This window comes from Ursus arctos, unplaced genomic scaffold (genome assembly GCF_023065955.2).
Source record: "Ursus arctos isolate Adak ecotype North America unplaced genomic scaffold, UrsArc2.0 scaffold_19, whole genome shotgun sequence".
NCBI classification, from domain to species: domain Eukaryota; kingdom Metazoa; phylum Chordata; class Mammalia; order Carnivora; family Ursidae; genus Ursus; species Ursus arctos.
This window is the reverse complement of record NW_026622863.1, coordinates 38,988,179-39,002,903: the sequence shown is the minus strand read 5'-3', so window position 1 is coordinate 39,002,903 and position 14,725 is coordinate 38,988,179. Positions and strand designations below refer to the sequence as shown.

At 46.1% G+C, this 14,725-nt stretch overlaps 1 protein-coding gene across 8 annotated transcripts in view; it reads left to right on the top strand.

Annotated features, from left to right (window-relative positions):
* The window catches only part of CEP89 (centrosomal protein 89), a 66,095-nt gene that overhangs the window by 34,160 nt on the left and 17,210 nt on the right, over positions 1-14,725 (top strand). For all 8 annotated transcript variants that reach the window (XM_048223803.2, XM_044378875.3, XM_057314309.1 and 5 more), the window contains 5 exons: positions 236-286; positions 451-534; positions 2,554-2,657; positions 6,174-6,289; positions 8,107-8,287. In XM_048223803.2, the coding sequence (XP_048079760.1) occupies positions 236-286; positions 451-534; positions 2,554-2,657; positions 6,174-6,289; positions 8,107-8,287 (536 nt within the window). The remainder of the gene's footprint in view (positions 1-235; positions 287-450; positions 535-2,553; positions 2,658-6,173; positions 6,290-8,106; positions 8,288-14,725) is intronic.

The following is a 14,725-nucleotide window of genomic DNA, read 5'->3' as shown; positions in this document are numbered from 1 at the left end:
GGGTGGGGGGATGGGTGAAACAGGTGAAGGGGATTAAGAGCACACGTATGATGATGAGCTCTGAGTCATGTACAGAATTGTTGAATCACACTATCTTGTCCACCTGAAACTAATATAATACTGTATGTTAACTACACTGGAATTAAAATTAAAAACTTAATAAAAAAAAGAATAAGGCCTGAACTTTCAGAGGAAGCATTGTTTAATTTGCCTTCACTATGTGTTTTTTTCTTAGACTTTAAATACTGACGGCCTCCCATCAAAGGGCCCGACACCACCCTGGTTGGTAAGTAAAAGTTACTTAATTTCAGGCCCATATTCTCTGGGCTCTAATTGAATAGCTATTAAAAACCATTCCAAATGAAGTACATTTTCTTAGCTTTTAAAAAATGTACTGGTTGTGTTCAGATGTAAGACCTAAGTTAACCTTCTTTATTCCGTTATGCTCAGTTGGATATAAAGTACCTGTCACCCCTGTTACTGGCCTATGAAGACCGAATGAAGGAGAAGGATGAGCTCAACGCCACCCTTCAGGTAGGCTGGCAGACGTCTCAGGACAAGGTTTATAAAAAATAAGACTGTTTCAAACCTTAAAGAAACATTTTAAAGATAGGGATGCCCAACATCTACTCTGTACTCAAATGTTGGAGGAAGGGAGAAACGGAGGGAGGGAGGGAGGAGGGAAGGAAGGAAGGAAAGAAAAGAAAAGAAAGAAAGGAGCGTAGTGGTACAGGTGGGTGGGAGAGAAGAAAGGAGAAAAAGAAAGAAGGAAGGAGGCAGGGAGGGAGGGACCAGTGGAGCCGGAGGGTGCATTGGGATAGATGGGAGAGGTGTGGACGGATGGGCTGGTGCTCCACCGGAAGCCCAGATGTCCCAGGCAGGCAGCCCCATGTGGGCTGGGCTCTTGGGGTCCAGACAGGACCAGCTCCCTTCCTGGTGCTCTGCAGCTGCAAACTCTGCTGTGGAAGGGACACTCAGGAGGACACGGGGAGGCAGCAAGCTGGCGATGTTTTAGGCAGACTTAAATGCTTCCTCATTCTCTGAAGAGCTGACCCCAGGGAAGTCCGGTTGTGTTGGTAGTGGTGAGGGCGCCAGGTTTTTGACAATTCTGCCTTGTTCCCCTCTGTTTCTTGGGAATGGCCTCTGGCAGCAGAGCTCACTCTCATTACACAGGTGAACAGTGCTAGTGGGTGTGATAGGTATGTCCCATCCTTTCCGTGCTGCTCCTGTGAGTGGCCAGAGATCTCTGGAATTGGAAGGATCCAAAGAGAACAGTTTGGGTCTCCTGGGCTCTCTGGCTGGAAGGGTCTGTTAAGTCCCGCAGCCTGCTGTTGTTACACTATCCCACCTACATGGTCCACGTGATGAGGTTTTGAAGCTTTTCTTCTAGAGTTTCTGTTGGACACTTAACTTGGTAAGAGAGTGAATTAATCTTATACTAGTTGATTAATTATCAAGCCAAATAATTAACAAATTAATTTGGTGCTCCTTCGAAAACGGGGGTCAGGAAACATTTTTTGCAAATGGCCATTTAGTAAATATTTTAGGCTTTGCAGGCCCTGCGGCCCCTGTTTGCAACTCCTCGGCTCTGTGGTGGTGGCAAGAAAGCCGCTATAGACAAAGAGCAAATGAATGGGCGTGGCTGTGTTCCAATAAAACTTTATTTACAAAACAAGCAGCTGGCCTGCTGGCTTTGGTTTGCCTGAGCCCCGTTCTGTAAAAGAGCTGTCAGCCACTGGGGAGTGTGTCTGCTCCGAAAGGTAAAAGAGAAGCTCCTTGGCATTGTTAAGCTAAACAGGTATAAGCATACATGTCTAGTAGCTGGGAGAAGAATATTTAGAATCATCCGAGAATAAACACTGGCGGCTAAGGTTCTCGCTGAAGGCCAGCACAAGACAGGGAAGCCCGCTGAGGGCTGGCTGAGGAAAGCAGGAGGGCGGAGGCCCAGCAGGAGTGCCACCAACAGTGTGTAGGAGGCGAAAGCAGACCCGGCGGCAGTCCTCAGTCCTGCTGACGCCGGAGGAGCTGTCCTGACTGGTGGCTTCATGGGGGAGAGGCTTTCTCGTGATCACAACGGGGCAAAATCAGGAGACTCCCAGCCTTACCCACACTGACTCCTTCTACTCCACGGGGGCTTTACTTAGGATGAAAAGTTCTTACATTTCTCTAAAAAGCTCCAATTCATCCTCCAAAGTGTCTAAACAAAGGACAGATTGCAGTGTTCATAGGCATCTCTGCTTTTCTTTTTGACCCGCCCTTGTCTTTTCTTGCTTACCGAAGTATTTGGCACTTACAGAAAAATGCTTATCAAGGCAGGAATGGAGCATTTCAGACCTGAGGCTCTCTGTCCCTTGTACTCAGCATCGTGGTCTCCTGGTTGCTTAGCAGCCCGGGAGCTCCTTGCGGCCAGGCACCCGGAGCTGGTACCTGCCATTCCCGGGAGACTTTGCTGGAAGGCTACTGACCTTTGTCTTGAGGCGCGCGGCGGCGCTAGGACTAAGAGACGGCGCCTGGGGCGTGTGCGCGTTACAGTTCACCTCCGGTTCATTTCAGGAGGAAATGAGGACGTTCAGGGTGCGAGTCCAGGAAGTGGTGAAAGAAAATGAAGAACTGCACCGAGAGTTAACGAAGAGTAGTCCTGCTACCAGTGAGGAATGGCAAGTGATGCTGGGGTTCTGGTATTTTGCTAACTCAAAAGAAAACACGATAATAGGAATAAACTTTATGAAATCGTCAAATCCATTTTCTTTTTTTACCTAAAATATTTTCAGGGAACGTTTCTAAGAAATCAGTAAGATACAATGACAGTGTAGTAAAGAAATTAATAAGGTACAATGACAACGTAGTAAACTATTCTAAAATTCTAAGTAGGTTTTTGAACCCGAAATCCATCTACGCTCCCCATTTTTATTTTCCGAGGTTGTAATTCTCTAGGGCAGTCTTCTCATCCCAAACTTGTTGAGCCACATCCTTTTTGCCCCCCTGGGACTGTTCCCAGGGCTTTAGAACAGGAAGCTCAGGATGGGGCTCTGTACAGCTAGCTCCCGTCTGCCCTGACAGCTGAGCGTGGCCTCACTGCGTCCCGCCGCTGCCGCCTCGCCCCAGAGCGCCCCTTCTGCACTCTTACTCACCCATCAGGCCCTGCTCACATGGCCCTGATTGAATTGTCCTGGTCAGTAGCACTCCCTGAAGGCAGAGTTCATTGCTCTCTTGTCTCCGCTTCTGACACAGCCCTAGACCCACGCCCTGCCCTCATACCTGCCATGCTCTGCCTCCCTGGGTGTCTCCCCGTCTGTCTCCCCTGTACTCCTTGATGAGCTCCTCAAGGGCAAGGCCAGGTCCTGCTCATCAGCACAGTGGCAACAGATGGCTAGTCAATGAATAGGAGAAACTAAACGTCTTAGAAAGTCAAAAGGCAGGGCGCCTGGGTGGCTCATCGTTAAGCGCCTGCCTTCGGCTCAGGGCGTGATCCCAGGGTCCTGGGATTGAGCCCGGTGTCGGTGTCGGGCTCCCTGCTCTGCTGGGAGCCTGCTTCTTTCTCTCCCACTCCCCCTGCTTGTGTTCCCTCTCTCGCTGGCTGTCTCTCTCTGTCAAATAAATAAATAAAATCTTTAAACTACAAAAAAATAAAAGTCGAAAGGCAATATCCAAGCACAAACTATTCAGATCAATCTTCTAATCCTTGGGTAGCTATGTTATATTTAGAAACTTTTAACATGTCTTAACATCACTGGACAAAATTAAAATGTTTTCCATGTGTGATGTCCAGGAATTTGGAAGAGGAGCCAACAGCATTCCTACCATTAGGTGGGTTCTCCCTGCTGTGACGGTCACTGATGTGACAGTAGCTGTGTAGCTACTGGATTTTAGTGCACTGTGGCTTCCCCTGTTGACCTTGGGTTTTCTTCTGACTCCTAGCGAGCTTCCCCACAAGCCCTGGAAAGCAGGTTGGTTAGAATGCTTCCAAGAGCCCTCCAGAAAACTGAGATCTCAGATCCTTCCTCTAACCTTGTATATAAATGCCAGTTAAACCGTTTACTTCTCTGTAAAATCGAAATAAAGAAAGAAAAGAAAAGAAAGACATTACTTTCAAATCCACCAGTGCACAGTGTCCCCTATCCTGTTTCTTTGGGTTTGCACTTGGCACCCTGCTCTAGTGTGGTGCCCAGGCTGGGGATGGGAGCCACTAGGTCTGTGGTGCCTCTTGAGCACCTGCCGCAGCCATCTTCCCCCTTACTCCGAACTCACTGCACAGGTATGGGTGCCCAGATACTCGGGCACACCAGCTTTACACTTGAGTCAAAGCTGTCCCCTCAGTTTCACGTAATTTCTCCTTGAACTTCTGGGCAGCAACTAGACTCTGTATTTCTTTTCCTGACTTCCTCTGATCAACTGGGATACCTCATGCTTAAAGGGCCTCAGTGTCTCTACCCATAAAATGGGAGGGAGTATTAAACTGAATGTGAGGCTTTTTTTTTTTTTTTTTTTTAAGAAATAGAATCCCTTTCATTTAAAAAAGAGAAAAGGTGGAAGGAATGGTGGGAGGGGAAGGAGAAAAGAGGGGAGGAAGGAAGAAAGGAGGAAGGGAGGGAGGAAGAAAGCAAGTCCTAAGAAAGTCCAAAGTGCGGGGGCGCCTGGGTGGCTCATTTGGTTAAGCGTCTGCCTTTGGCTCAGGTCACGATCTCAGAGTCCTGGGATCCAGCCCAGGCATCAGGCTCCCAGCTCAGTGGAGAACCTGCTTCTTTCCCTCTCCCTCTGCCCCTCCCCCCTGCTGGGGTGTGCTCTTTCTCTCTCTCAAATAAATAAATAAAATCTTACAAAAAAAAAAAAAAAGTCCAAAGTGTAAAAAGGAGGAGTGGAGCTAGTCTGTCTGAGGCGGGAATGAGGAGGCCGGGGCAGGCCAGCCCGGGTGGGCTCCCGCCCCTGACAGCAGGGTAGCTCCCTCCCCATCCTCCGCATGGGTGTCTGCAGCCCAGCCGGGGCCCAGGAGCCAGTGCGCTGTTGGAGTCAGGTTGTTGCTGTAGCTCAACTCCTTTCATCGTTTTTCTCTCCTTCCTCCACCTCACTTTTTGAGTTCAAAGTGAAAAATTGTGATAATTTACTGGTTTACCATTTGCTTTGAATGGTTAGCATTTAACCAGATTTCTAAAGGCGCCTTTAGCTCATGCTAATTGGAATTTTTGATCATGAAGTTTGGGCTGGGCCAGGATTGACTTCGCACCCCCTTGAGGAAAGGGCAGTTTTAGTGCTTAGTATGGCTTAAGAAATCAGCCAGAGGCTTTTCACAAAGTCATTGTTTTGGGGGAGTTCTTCTCAATTAAAACAGGAACTTTCTGGGATGCCTGGGTGGCTCAGTCATTAAGCGTCTGCTTTCGGCTCAGGGTGTGATCCCGGCCTTCTGGGATCGAGCCCCGCATCAGGCTCTCTGCTCCACTGGGAGCCTGCTTCTTCCTCTCCCACTCCCCCTGCTTGTGTTCCCTCTCTCGCTGGCTGTCTCTTTCTCTGTCAAATAAATAAATAAAATCTTTAAAAAAAAATAAAAAACAGGAACTTTCTAAATTCTTCTAATTTCCTACTGGCTTCAGAATAATCCAGTGGGTGTCAGGATTGGAGCTTTATTTTATTTTTTTAAAAGATTTTATTTATTTATTTGACAGAGCAGGAGAGCACAAGCAGAGGGAGCAGCAGAGGGAGAGGGAGAAGCAGACTGCCCACTGAGCAGGGAGGCTGATGTGGGACTCGATCCCAGGACCCTGGGATCATGACCTGAGTCGAAGGCAGTCACTCAACCAACTGAGCCACCCAGGAGCCCCAGGATTGGGACCTTATATATGAAACAAGATTGGCCATCTGGCAATTGTTCAAGCTGGGTGTTGTGTTTTGTACGTGGAAGTCTATTATCCGATTCTTTTCTGCTTCTGTATGTGTTTGACATGTTACATTTTAAAAAGTTATTGAAGCAGTTCACAATGCAGTCTTTATCGCTGTCCTCCTGCCCCCCCCCCCTTAATGCGAATGGTCAGATTAACTGTGCAAATGACGTGTTTAGCATTAAAACTTGTCCAGATATTCGTGACCTGCCGCACATCCATTGCTCTCTTTTAGACTCCGGAGTGTCCGTGTAATCATCCAGTACCTGGGTGGCAGTATTTAATTTTGTAAATCAATTGTAGGCGTCAGCTTCAGACTCAGGCAGAACTGGTTTTAGAGGAAAACAAGTTGTTGATAGAGCAGCTGGAAATTCAGCAGAGAAAAGTCAAGGACACCCAGCAGGAGCGTCTCCAGGAAGGTGAGCTGTCTGTCCAGCATCTTTTGACACTGGCACCCCCACCCCGCAGCCTGCTGCTGGTAGGGACCCCCTTCAAATCACAAATGGTGGAAATCACCTTTTCTAGAATGTGTTCCTCTTTACTGAAAGGCTATCCAGTGTTACCCATAACACATTGACTGCTTTCTCGTAGACTTACTGTGTCTTTCCAGTTACTCTACATCGTACAAAGTGGGTGTAGATGACGTCGTTAGAGTCAGCAGAACTGGGTGTGGGGGAACTAGTGCCATGTAAGTGGAAAAAATCATGTGAGTTGAATATATGAAACCACGCCAAGCTTGGTTCCTGAATGTTTGTTCTGTGAGTAAATGAGTGTCCCTCCCTGCCCCTAGGAGCCTCACAGCATGTGGCCATGGGCTTTGAAGTGGGCCAGATTGAGACATTTCTTCCACTTTGGTCAAACCCCAAATTCATGAGCACAGAAGGGAGTGGCATTTTCTTCCTTTCGCTTTACTGTCTTTTCTTTTTCAGTGAAGAATGATCTAGCACAGGAGGGCAGAACGTAAGTGTAAGCCCTCCTTTCTGTCTTCCCTTCTGCTCGTGATTATTTGATGACTGCCCTTAACACCCTGGGCACTAAAGCCCGCGCTGCTGCTGGAGTTATTGGGCTGAAAGTTCATTTGTTTCCATGAGCCAGCTCATGTGAAAAAGTGAGAGTGTCTGGGGCGCCTGGGTGGCTCAGTCAGTTGAGCGTCTGTCTCGTGGTGTCAGCTCAGGTCATGATCTCCCAGTCCTGGGACCCAGCTCTGTACCAGACTCTGCCCTCAGCCCATAGTCTGCTTCAGATTCTCTCTCCATCTTACCCCCCCCCACCCCACTCTCTCTCTCAAATACATCAAATCTAAAAAAAAATTTTTAAATGAAACAATAAAACAGAGCATCCAACAGGAGTTCCCTTCACAGGACTTCCCCTTAGACTCTACGTGGCACAGATGTGTCTGCCTTTACTTGGGCATTATTTGGGGTGGAGGAGAGAGAAAGTCATCGAGCCTCCTGTCTTTGTTTTCAAGATCAGAGATGGGAGGGAAAATTAATTTTGTATTTCCCGAGCCTAACTTCTTCAAATGTTGCAGGTATAAGCAGGCATGATGCTGGTTCTGATCATGTAGAAAGGGCCAACCTTTGGGCCCGTATGACTGATCCAGTCAGCTGCCCGTCCTATCTTCCCATTTCCCAGAAGGAGCTGTTCATTTTGATCAACTAAATCTTTTCAGAGAGTGGAAGGATTTAAAGTTTTATGTTCTAACACTAGTAAGTGCTACTTTCAACAGATGTCTGGGAAGTATCTTATCATTACATATACAGTGTTGCCCAGGGCGAAAATATTTATGATTTACTTTAAAACAGGGCTTATTGAGGTACAAGAAGAAAAGTCATACATTCAATCTGTCCTTGGGCCATAAAAACTTGAAAATCTTGCAGTTTAAGGCACAACATCCTGATGCTGCTATCTGTGTGTGACTTAAGGCTTCAGTCTTTGGAAAGTCCGTTTCTCGAAGGCTAAAATCCTGTCTTGTTTAATTAAACATCATATGTTAACAATGATACCACCATACTGAGCCCCAGTAAGAAAGTCGATATTTAGGGAATGTTTAATATAGGGGCAGTGATTTCTAAGTATAAGGCTTCTGGTATCATTTTACAAATCTCCAAAAGATTTTTTTTTTTTCAAGATGATTATTTATAAGCTGGCTCTCCTTGGTATTACCTACTAATCAATAATCATGTTTTCTTAAGTCTTCTGTACCAAGTCTTTTTCCATCTCGTTTGTTTTTCAGTTTCTAAACTGACTAAACAACTAATGCTTCTGGAGACGAAAACACAGAACCAAAAAAAAGAACTAACTGAAAATAAGGAGCAGTTGGAAATTTTACGTACCGAATGCCAGGACCTAAAGACACAGCTGGATGGCAAAATTGCAATGAACGTTCATACTTTGATTGTGAATGAATTAAAAAGGTAAGGATACAATGTCTTGTGAAGTTTGAGCGCATCGCTGTGCGTGTGGTTTTAGGTGGACTGGAGGGGGAGGTTGCCTATCTTTTTCTGAGTCGTCTAGCTACGCCAGCACAGGTGTCCGGGACTGAGAATGGCAAATCTATTATTACTAAAGGACACTATGCCTGTCCTTAAGGGCCACGGTCTGCACTTTGTGTGTGTGTATATATGATTTCTTTTCCCCCTACTCTTCCAGCCTTTATTGGTTTTAGACCCAAAGATAATTTAAAGTAGTAGAACTGGAAACCTGGATATCCAGGACGAGGGAACAGATTAAATGAAAGATACAACCATAAAATGAAATGCAATGCAGCCATTAAACAGGATGTCACAAAGGAATCTTTTGGCAAGTTTGGGAAAATATTTTTAAGTGAAGAGATTAGATGACAAAGCAGTATGTATAGAATGATCACAATTTTGTTTAAAAAGAAAAAAAGCATATGTATGTATGTGTGTTAAGGTAACCAACCATCCCAGTTTGCCTGGGACTGAGATTTTGCCAGGATGTGGGAATCCCAGTGCTACAACTGGGAAAGTCCAAGGTAAACTGGGATGAGTTGATCATTCTAGTGTGTGTGTGTGTGTCTTTATATGTATAATTAATTGCACGTATGTGTAAATACATATACACACTTGTATGTATATGGTTACACACACATATTCCATAAGTACACAGAAAAAAGACTGGAAGAAGGGAAAAGTAGTAACAGAAATTCTCTTTGGCAGGTGAAATTCTGTGTATATCAGTAGTCAACGTTCTCTAGGAAAACAACTGAAATATGTAGGGTATGTGTATAGATACTTCTAGAGAGAGAGAGTTTAAGGAATTGGCTCACACAGTACGGGGGCCGGCAAATCGAAAGTCCATAGGACAGCCAGCCTGGAAACTCAGGCAGGATTTCTGTGTTAGTCTTGAGGCAGAATTCCTTCTTTGGGCAACCTCAGTTTGGGCTCAGAAAGCCTTCAACTGATTAGATGGGGCCCACTCACACTATCAAGGGTAACGTTTTACTTAAAGTCAGTTGCTTACAGATGTTAATCACATCTACAAAATACCTTCACAGCAGCATCTATCTAGTGTTTGTCCAGAAACAAACTGGGCACCATAGCCTAGACAAGCTGACATGTAAAATTAACCATCAAAACGGGTAATTTAAATTTTCTTTGTGTTTTTTTAAAAATATTTTACATGTATTCTATTACGAATATGCCTTACTTTTGTAATGGGGGAAATAATTTTTTAAATGGTGTGGCTTTCAGCTAAGATGGTTGACGTGGGGGAATAAATGAGTTGGTGCATGTGAAGGGCTTAGGTTGGGACTTTAGTAAATGCTGGTGATTCCAGCTACTGGAACCCAGTGTTTTGACTCTACTATGACGTGCTGTCTGGGCCAGACCTGCACTTTACTTTTCCATCGCAGTAGAGGAAGGAAATTTTTTTGAAGTTCTGTTCATCTTTGTGCTTTTATTTCTCTCAAACACCCCAGTCCCGTGGCTGATGTTTTTTTGTGGATGTCATCATCACATGCTCTTTTTTATTTTTTTAAGATTTTATCTATTTATTTACTTTCAAGAGCGAGCGGGCGAGCAAGTAAGCAGGGGAGAGTGGCAGCGGGGGAAGGAGAGGAGGAGGAAAAGAATCCCAGGAATCAACACAGGGCTCCATCTCATGACCTTGAGATCATGACCTGAGTCAAAACCAAGAGTCAGACGCTCACCTGACTGAATCACCCAGGCGCCCCCATAACCACGTATTCTAATGGCCCCCTAGATGTGAGTACAGAAGGTATAAAAACCTTAAAAAGGAAGGCACTAATGGGAAGGCAGTGGAAGACATGGTTGTTGAAAAGGCAAACATGTCACCAAATCTCTTCTAAGTGGAGATCAGGTGAGGAGTGTTGTGGCAGCGAGTGAACTGGAGTAGGCACGGAAAGCCTGTGTGCCAGCTTTTGGCCGGGAGGCTTTGGGCTCAGAGTTGACAGGTGGGGTAGAGGCTGGAGGAGTCAGAGTGCACGTGGAGAGGGTTGACCCTGATGGCTGTCTGTTGGAAGGCACAGTGATTGGTGAGAGCATCAGTACCGTGGGAAGACGGGCACGAGTCCTTCAGAGATGGAATGTGTGAATTCAGGGCAGGCTATAGAGGCTGTACCAAGACCTGGTAGAAAAACAGAGTAAGGAGACTACTGCAGATGTGAGGTCAGCCAAGGACTCCTTGGAGTTGGGCTGAAGGGAGCCGACGGGCTGCAAGGCTTCAGTGCACCTGCCCTCTGGGTGCTTCCGTTATGGGGGCTCCCTTCCCACACCGATAGGGTCGTGAGAGATGTGCCACGTGTACAGGCGTAGTCGTTAGCGAGCAGCAAAGCAGCTGTGGAACTGGCTCCTACGATGGGGGTGAGTGTGAGGAGGACTTTGGGAAAGAGTGGTGTCGCAGGCAAAGATGAGGTCATGGGAAAAAGATTTCTGTTTATATGGAAAAGGGTTAAATTGAACCTGTGCTCAGGGAGCTTCTAGGTATGGTGCATGTGTGTTGTTTCTCCTTGCCAGGTGTGGGGTGGTGTAGATCGTAAATTTGGAGCGGCTTCTCCATTTAGTCTGCTTGTTGTACCTGTCAGCAACCTTGCCTGGGAGGGATTGTGACCCCTGAAATGGCAGGAGGTTACTTTCCTAGTGAGCTGTCCAGTTGACTTACCGTTGTGCCGGTGGTCACACCTGGAAGCTTCGATTGTTCTTTGCTTTTACTGCTGCTTGCAAAGGTTGAGCCTATCCAGGATGGGTGGTGGGAGAAAAACAGGGAGTCACCCCACTTCTAAAGAAAGTTAGCAGACTTGTTTAGGGAGAGCTAAGGGTTTGGGGTGACTAGTGGTTTCTACACAAGGAAAGCCTTCCTTATTCTGGCTTTTTTTGGGGGGGGCTATTCTAAAGTGAAGCCGACTGTTCACATAACTCATCTGTGTAGACAGAGTCCTGATCAGCAGTCCGTGATATGCCTGCTCAGGGGGGTGCCAGGGCAGAAAGGCAGTCTCCTTACATAATACACACCAAATGCCAAGTCCTTCATCCTAAAATAAGAACAGACTCCTGGATGTGAACAAACGACAAGGATCATTGGGTATAATGGGGAAAAAACTCAATAAAAGAGGAAGACCTACATAAGCACAGAAATTCGCTTCAGAGACAACAGATACTATAGATAACTGAGAATACAGAGAACACAGTGGCATAAAGAAGTACAGTCCTTAAGAGCAAGATTAGAAGTGATTACCAGAATCTAAAGAAAATTCAGTAGAAGGGCTAAAAGACACATCAGCCAATTCTGCTAGAGTATAAGGAAACAGACGATTGGGAATGGAGAGAAGGTAGTGGACGGAAGACCTGTCCAGGAAGTCCAACCTCAGATCGTCAGGCATCTCAGAAAGAAAGCTTAAAGAACATGGGAAGGGAGACATGACTAGTCGAAGGGCATTTCCAGGTCTCCGAAGACCTTGACTGCTAGGACCTGCAGAGTACCTGGGTATAGTGAATGAAAAAGACCCACACCCAGATACACCCACATGAAAGATCAGTGGACCAAGAGTGGTGAGACAAGCCCATCACCTTCAAATAAATCGTGGGCGGGGACTCCGGAGGGCTTCATCCTCAGGGTAAGGTGAACTCGGAACCAACCAGCCCTCAGTCCTCTCTGGAGGAAGGCTCTTTACTCCTAAAAACGTTTCAAGGATAGTGTTCAGGACACAAAGCAAACCAGACCGACAGACAGTGCCTGGGAACCAGCGGAAGTAGCAAATAATAATCAAGAGTCCAGATCTGAGAATTAGCAGCCAAAGCCTGTAGAACAACCGGTGGCCCTTAGGCTTTACCGAAATGAAGGGCTCTGAAGTGTCTTCAGGGAACTATAAGACATAACGATACTGAATTTGAAAAGGAAACCACGTTCAGAGCTGAAAAATACAAGAACCTAGATTCAGAACTCACTGGGTGGGCTTCACTGAAGATGAGACACAGCAGGATGGCGAATTAGCGAGCTGCGAAATCGGGCAGAAGCAAGGATCCGTAGGATGGTGTGCAGTGTTCCAAGGTCGCGGTGTCAGTAGCTCACAGACGGGAAGCAGCAGAGGGGTCTATTTCATCAGCAGTGGTTAGAGATACGTCAGTGGGGCGTCTTCCCCGACTGAAGGCAGTCCACAGTACGTGGGTTGGGCTGGCCCATTTACAGTTGGGTCAATGAAGAGCCGTCTTTGTGAAATAGCAGAGGACAGATGGCCTTCCAGGGAGCGCGGCAACAACAGGGTGTTTAACAAGTAATGGAACATGCCAGTCCCTGGCATGCTAGCTTCAAGGGTGCTGGGAAACAACCAGAATCCCTGCCGAGCCAGAATTTGATTCTGGAGAAAATGCCTTTCCGGAATGAAGTCAAAATAAGGATATTTTCAAACCCAAACTGAGTACCACCACCAGCAGACCCACATTAAAGGCAGTTCTCAAAGAGGGACATAATTCAGTGTTGGATGTATGGGAGGCAAGGTACACTAGAGTAAAAAAGACACAGTAAATACGTAAATAAATGTAAATGACCATTGATTCCATAAAACAATAATAATGTCTTTTGGGATTTAAAAATGCATCGAATTCAAATGCGCAACAACAATCGTAGATAATCGGAAAAGGGGTCAATGGAGTTTGTCTTCTGAAGTCTTTATATCATTCCAGAGAGGAGGACGGTGTTGATTCACTTTATAGTTTGAAAATACACTCGAAATTTGTGGAAAGAGAATGTCTGTAACTTCTAAACTAGTATAGGGAAAGAATGATTTTTTTTTTTTAAATCAGTCTAAATGAGGGCAAGAAAAGATAGGACAAGTGGTAAAATAAAAAACACAAAATGAAGAAATTTAAAATATATCAGGAATAGGTAACGCTAAAGAGGCTAAACGTTAAAGTAACGTATGTTAGGTAGAGCCCCGGGGTGTTGGATGGCGACCACAGTAAGACCACAAGGGACAGTGAAATAGAGAAGTTTGTAACCCACAGGTATCGGGAGGGGCCACGTGGGGATGTCCAGGCAGGGTGTCTGGGGCACATGAGGGTCCAAAGAGCAGGGTTTTAGCAAACTTCCGGGCCTCTTACCTATGGGGCAGTGAGGGCAAGGCCCTCGGAGGTGGGGAAGAATGCTCATCACACAGAGCAGTCACACCAGGAATTTACGTTTACCTGTGACTGTGTGGGCTGTGACCGAAGTCCTGTGCGCGGGAGGCTCGCGTCAGCTCGAGGCCCCGTGCAGGCCGCACACGGGGGCTTCCACGTCAAAGACACCGTGGGGCGGGGCAGCTCAGCTCGCCACAGCAGCTCTGTGTTGCCTTTACGCTGCGCGTGTCGATCAGAAACACACGGACGGGTCCCGAGTGAAAGGGCAGATGCAAACCAAACGAGAGGTGCTCAAGTTCCATTCATATCTGGCAAGACCGATGACAAGGTAAAAAACACTAAACGAAGAGAATCAGTTGGTAGAGAAGGCTTAGTCCACCAAGTAGATGTTCGTTTAAATGTGTGCGCACCAGAAATAGAGTAAGTTCCTGTCAATACGCTTGAAAATTCAGGCGACATAGTGACATTCCTGGAAAAACATAACGTCCCAAAACTGACTCAAAAAGAATACCTGAATATTCCTTTAATCATTAAAGAAATAGAATCCAAAGATCATTCCTTGAAGAAAACTATAAGCCTACATAACTTCACCAGCGTGTTCTAAAAATACCCGAGGAGGAAATATCCAGTCTTACATAAACCCTTCTAAAGAACAGAAAAGGAGTTAATGCTGCCTAACTCATTGTATGAGATCAGTGTCACCTTGATATCAAAACCCAACAATTATAAGAAAGGAAAAATTACTTTTCCTTTTTGCCCGTGAATCTAGATGTAAAAAAAATTTTTTTTTGAAGATGTTATTTATTTGAAAGAACAAGCTGGGGAGAGGCAGAGGGAGAAGCATGCTCCCCACTGAGCAGGGCGCCCGATGTGGGACTCGATTCCCTGGACCCCGGCCGGGATCATGACCTGAGCAGAAGGCAGACGCTTAACTGACAGAGCCACCCACGTGCTCCCAGATGTAAAAACTCTCTATCTCTTTTTTTTTTTTTTTTTAAGATTTTATTTATTTGAGAAAGAGAGAGAGAGCACAAGCCAGGGAGAGAGGGAGAATCAGATTTCCCGCTGAGCAGGGAGCCCAGCTCGGGGCTGGATCCCAGGACCCCGGGATCATGACCTGAGCCAAAGGCAGATGCTTAACCAACTGAGCCACCCAGGCGCCGGAGATATAAAAACTCGTAAAGAAAGGGTTTTTTCAAAGATGTTCTGTTTCTTCACCAAATGGTTATTATATGAGGGTTCGTTATAATAATTATT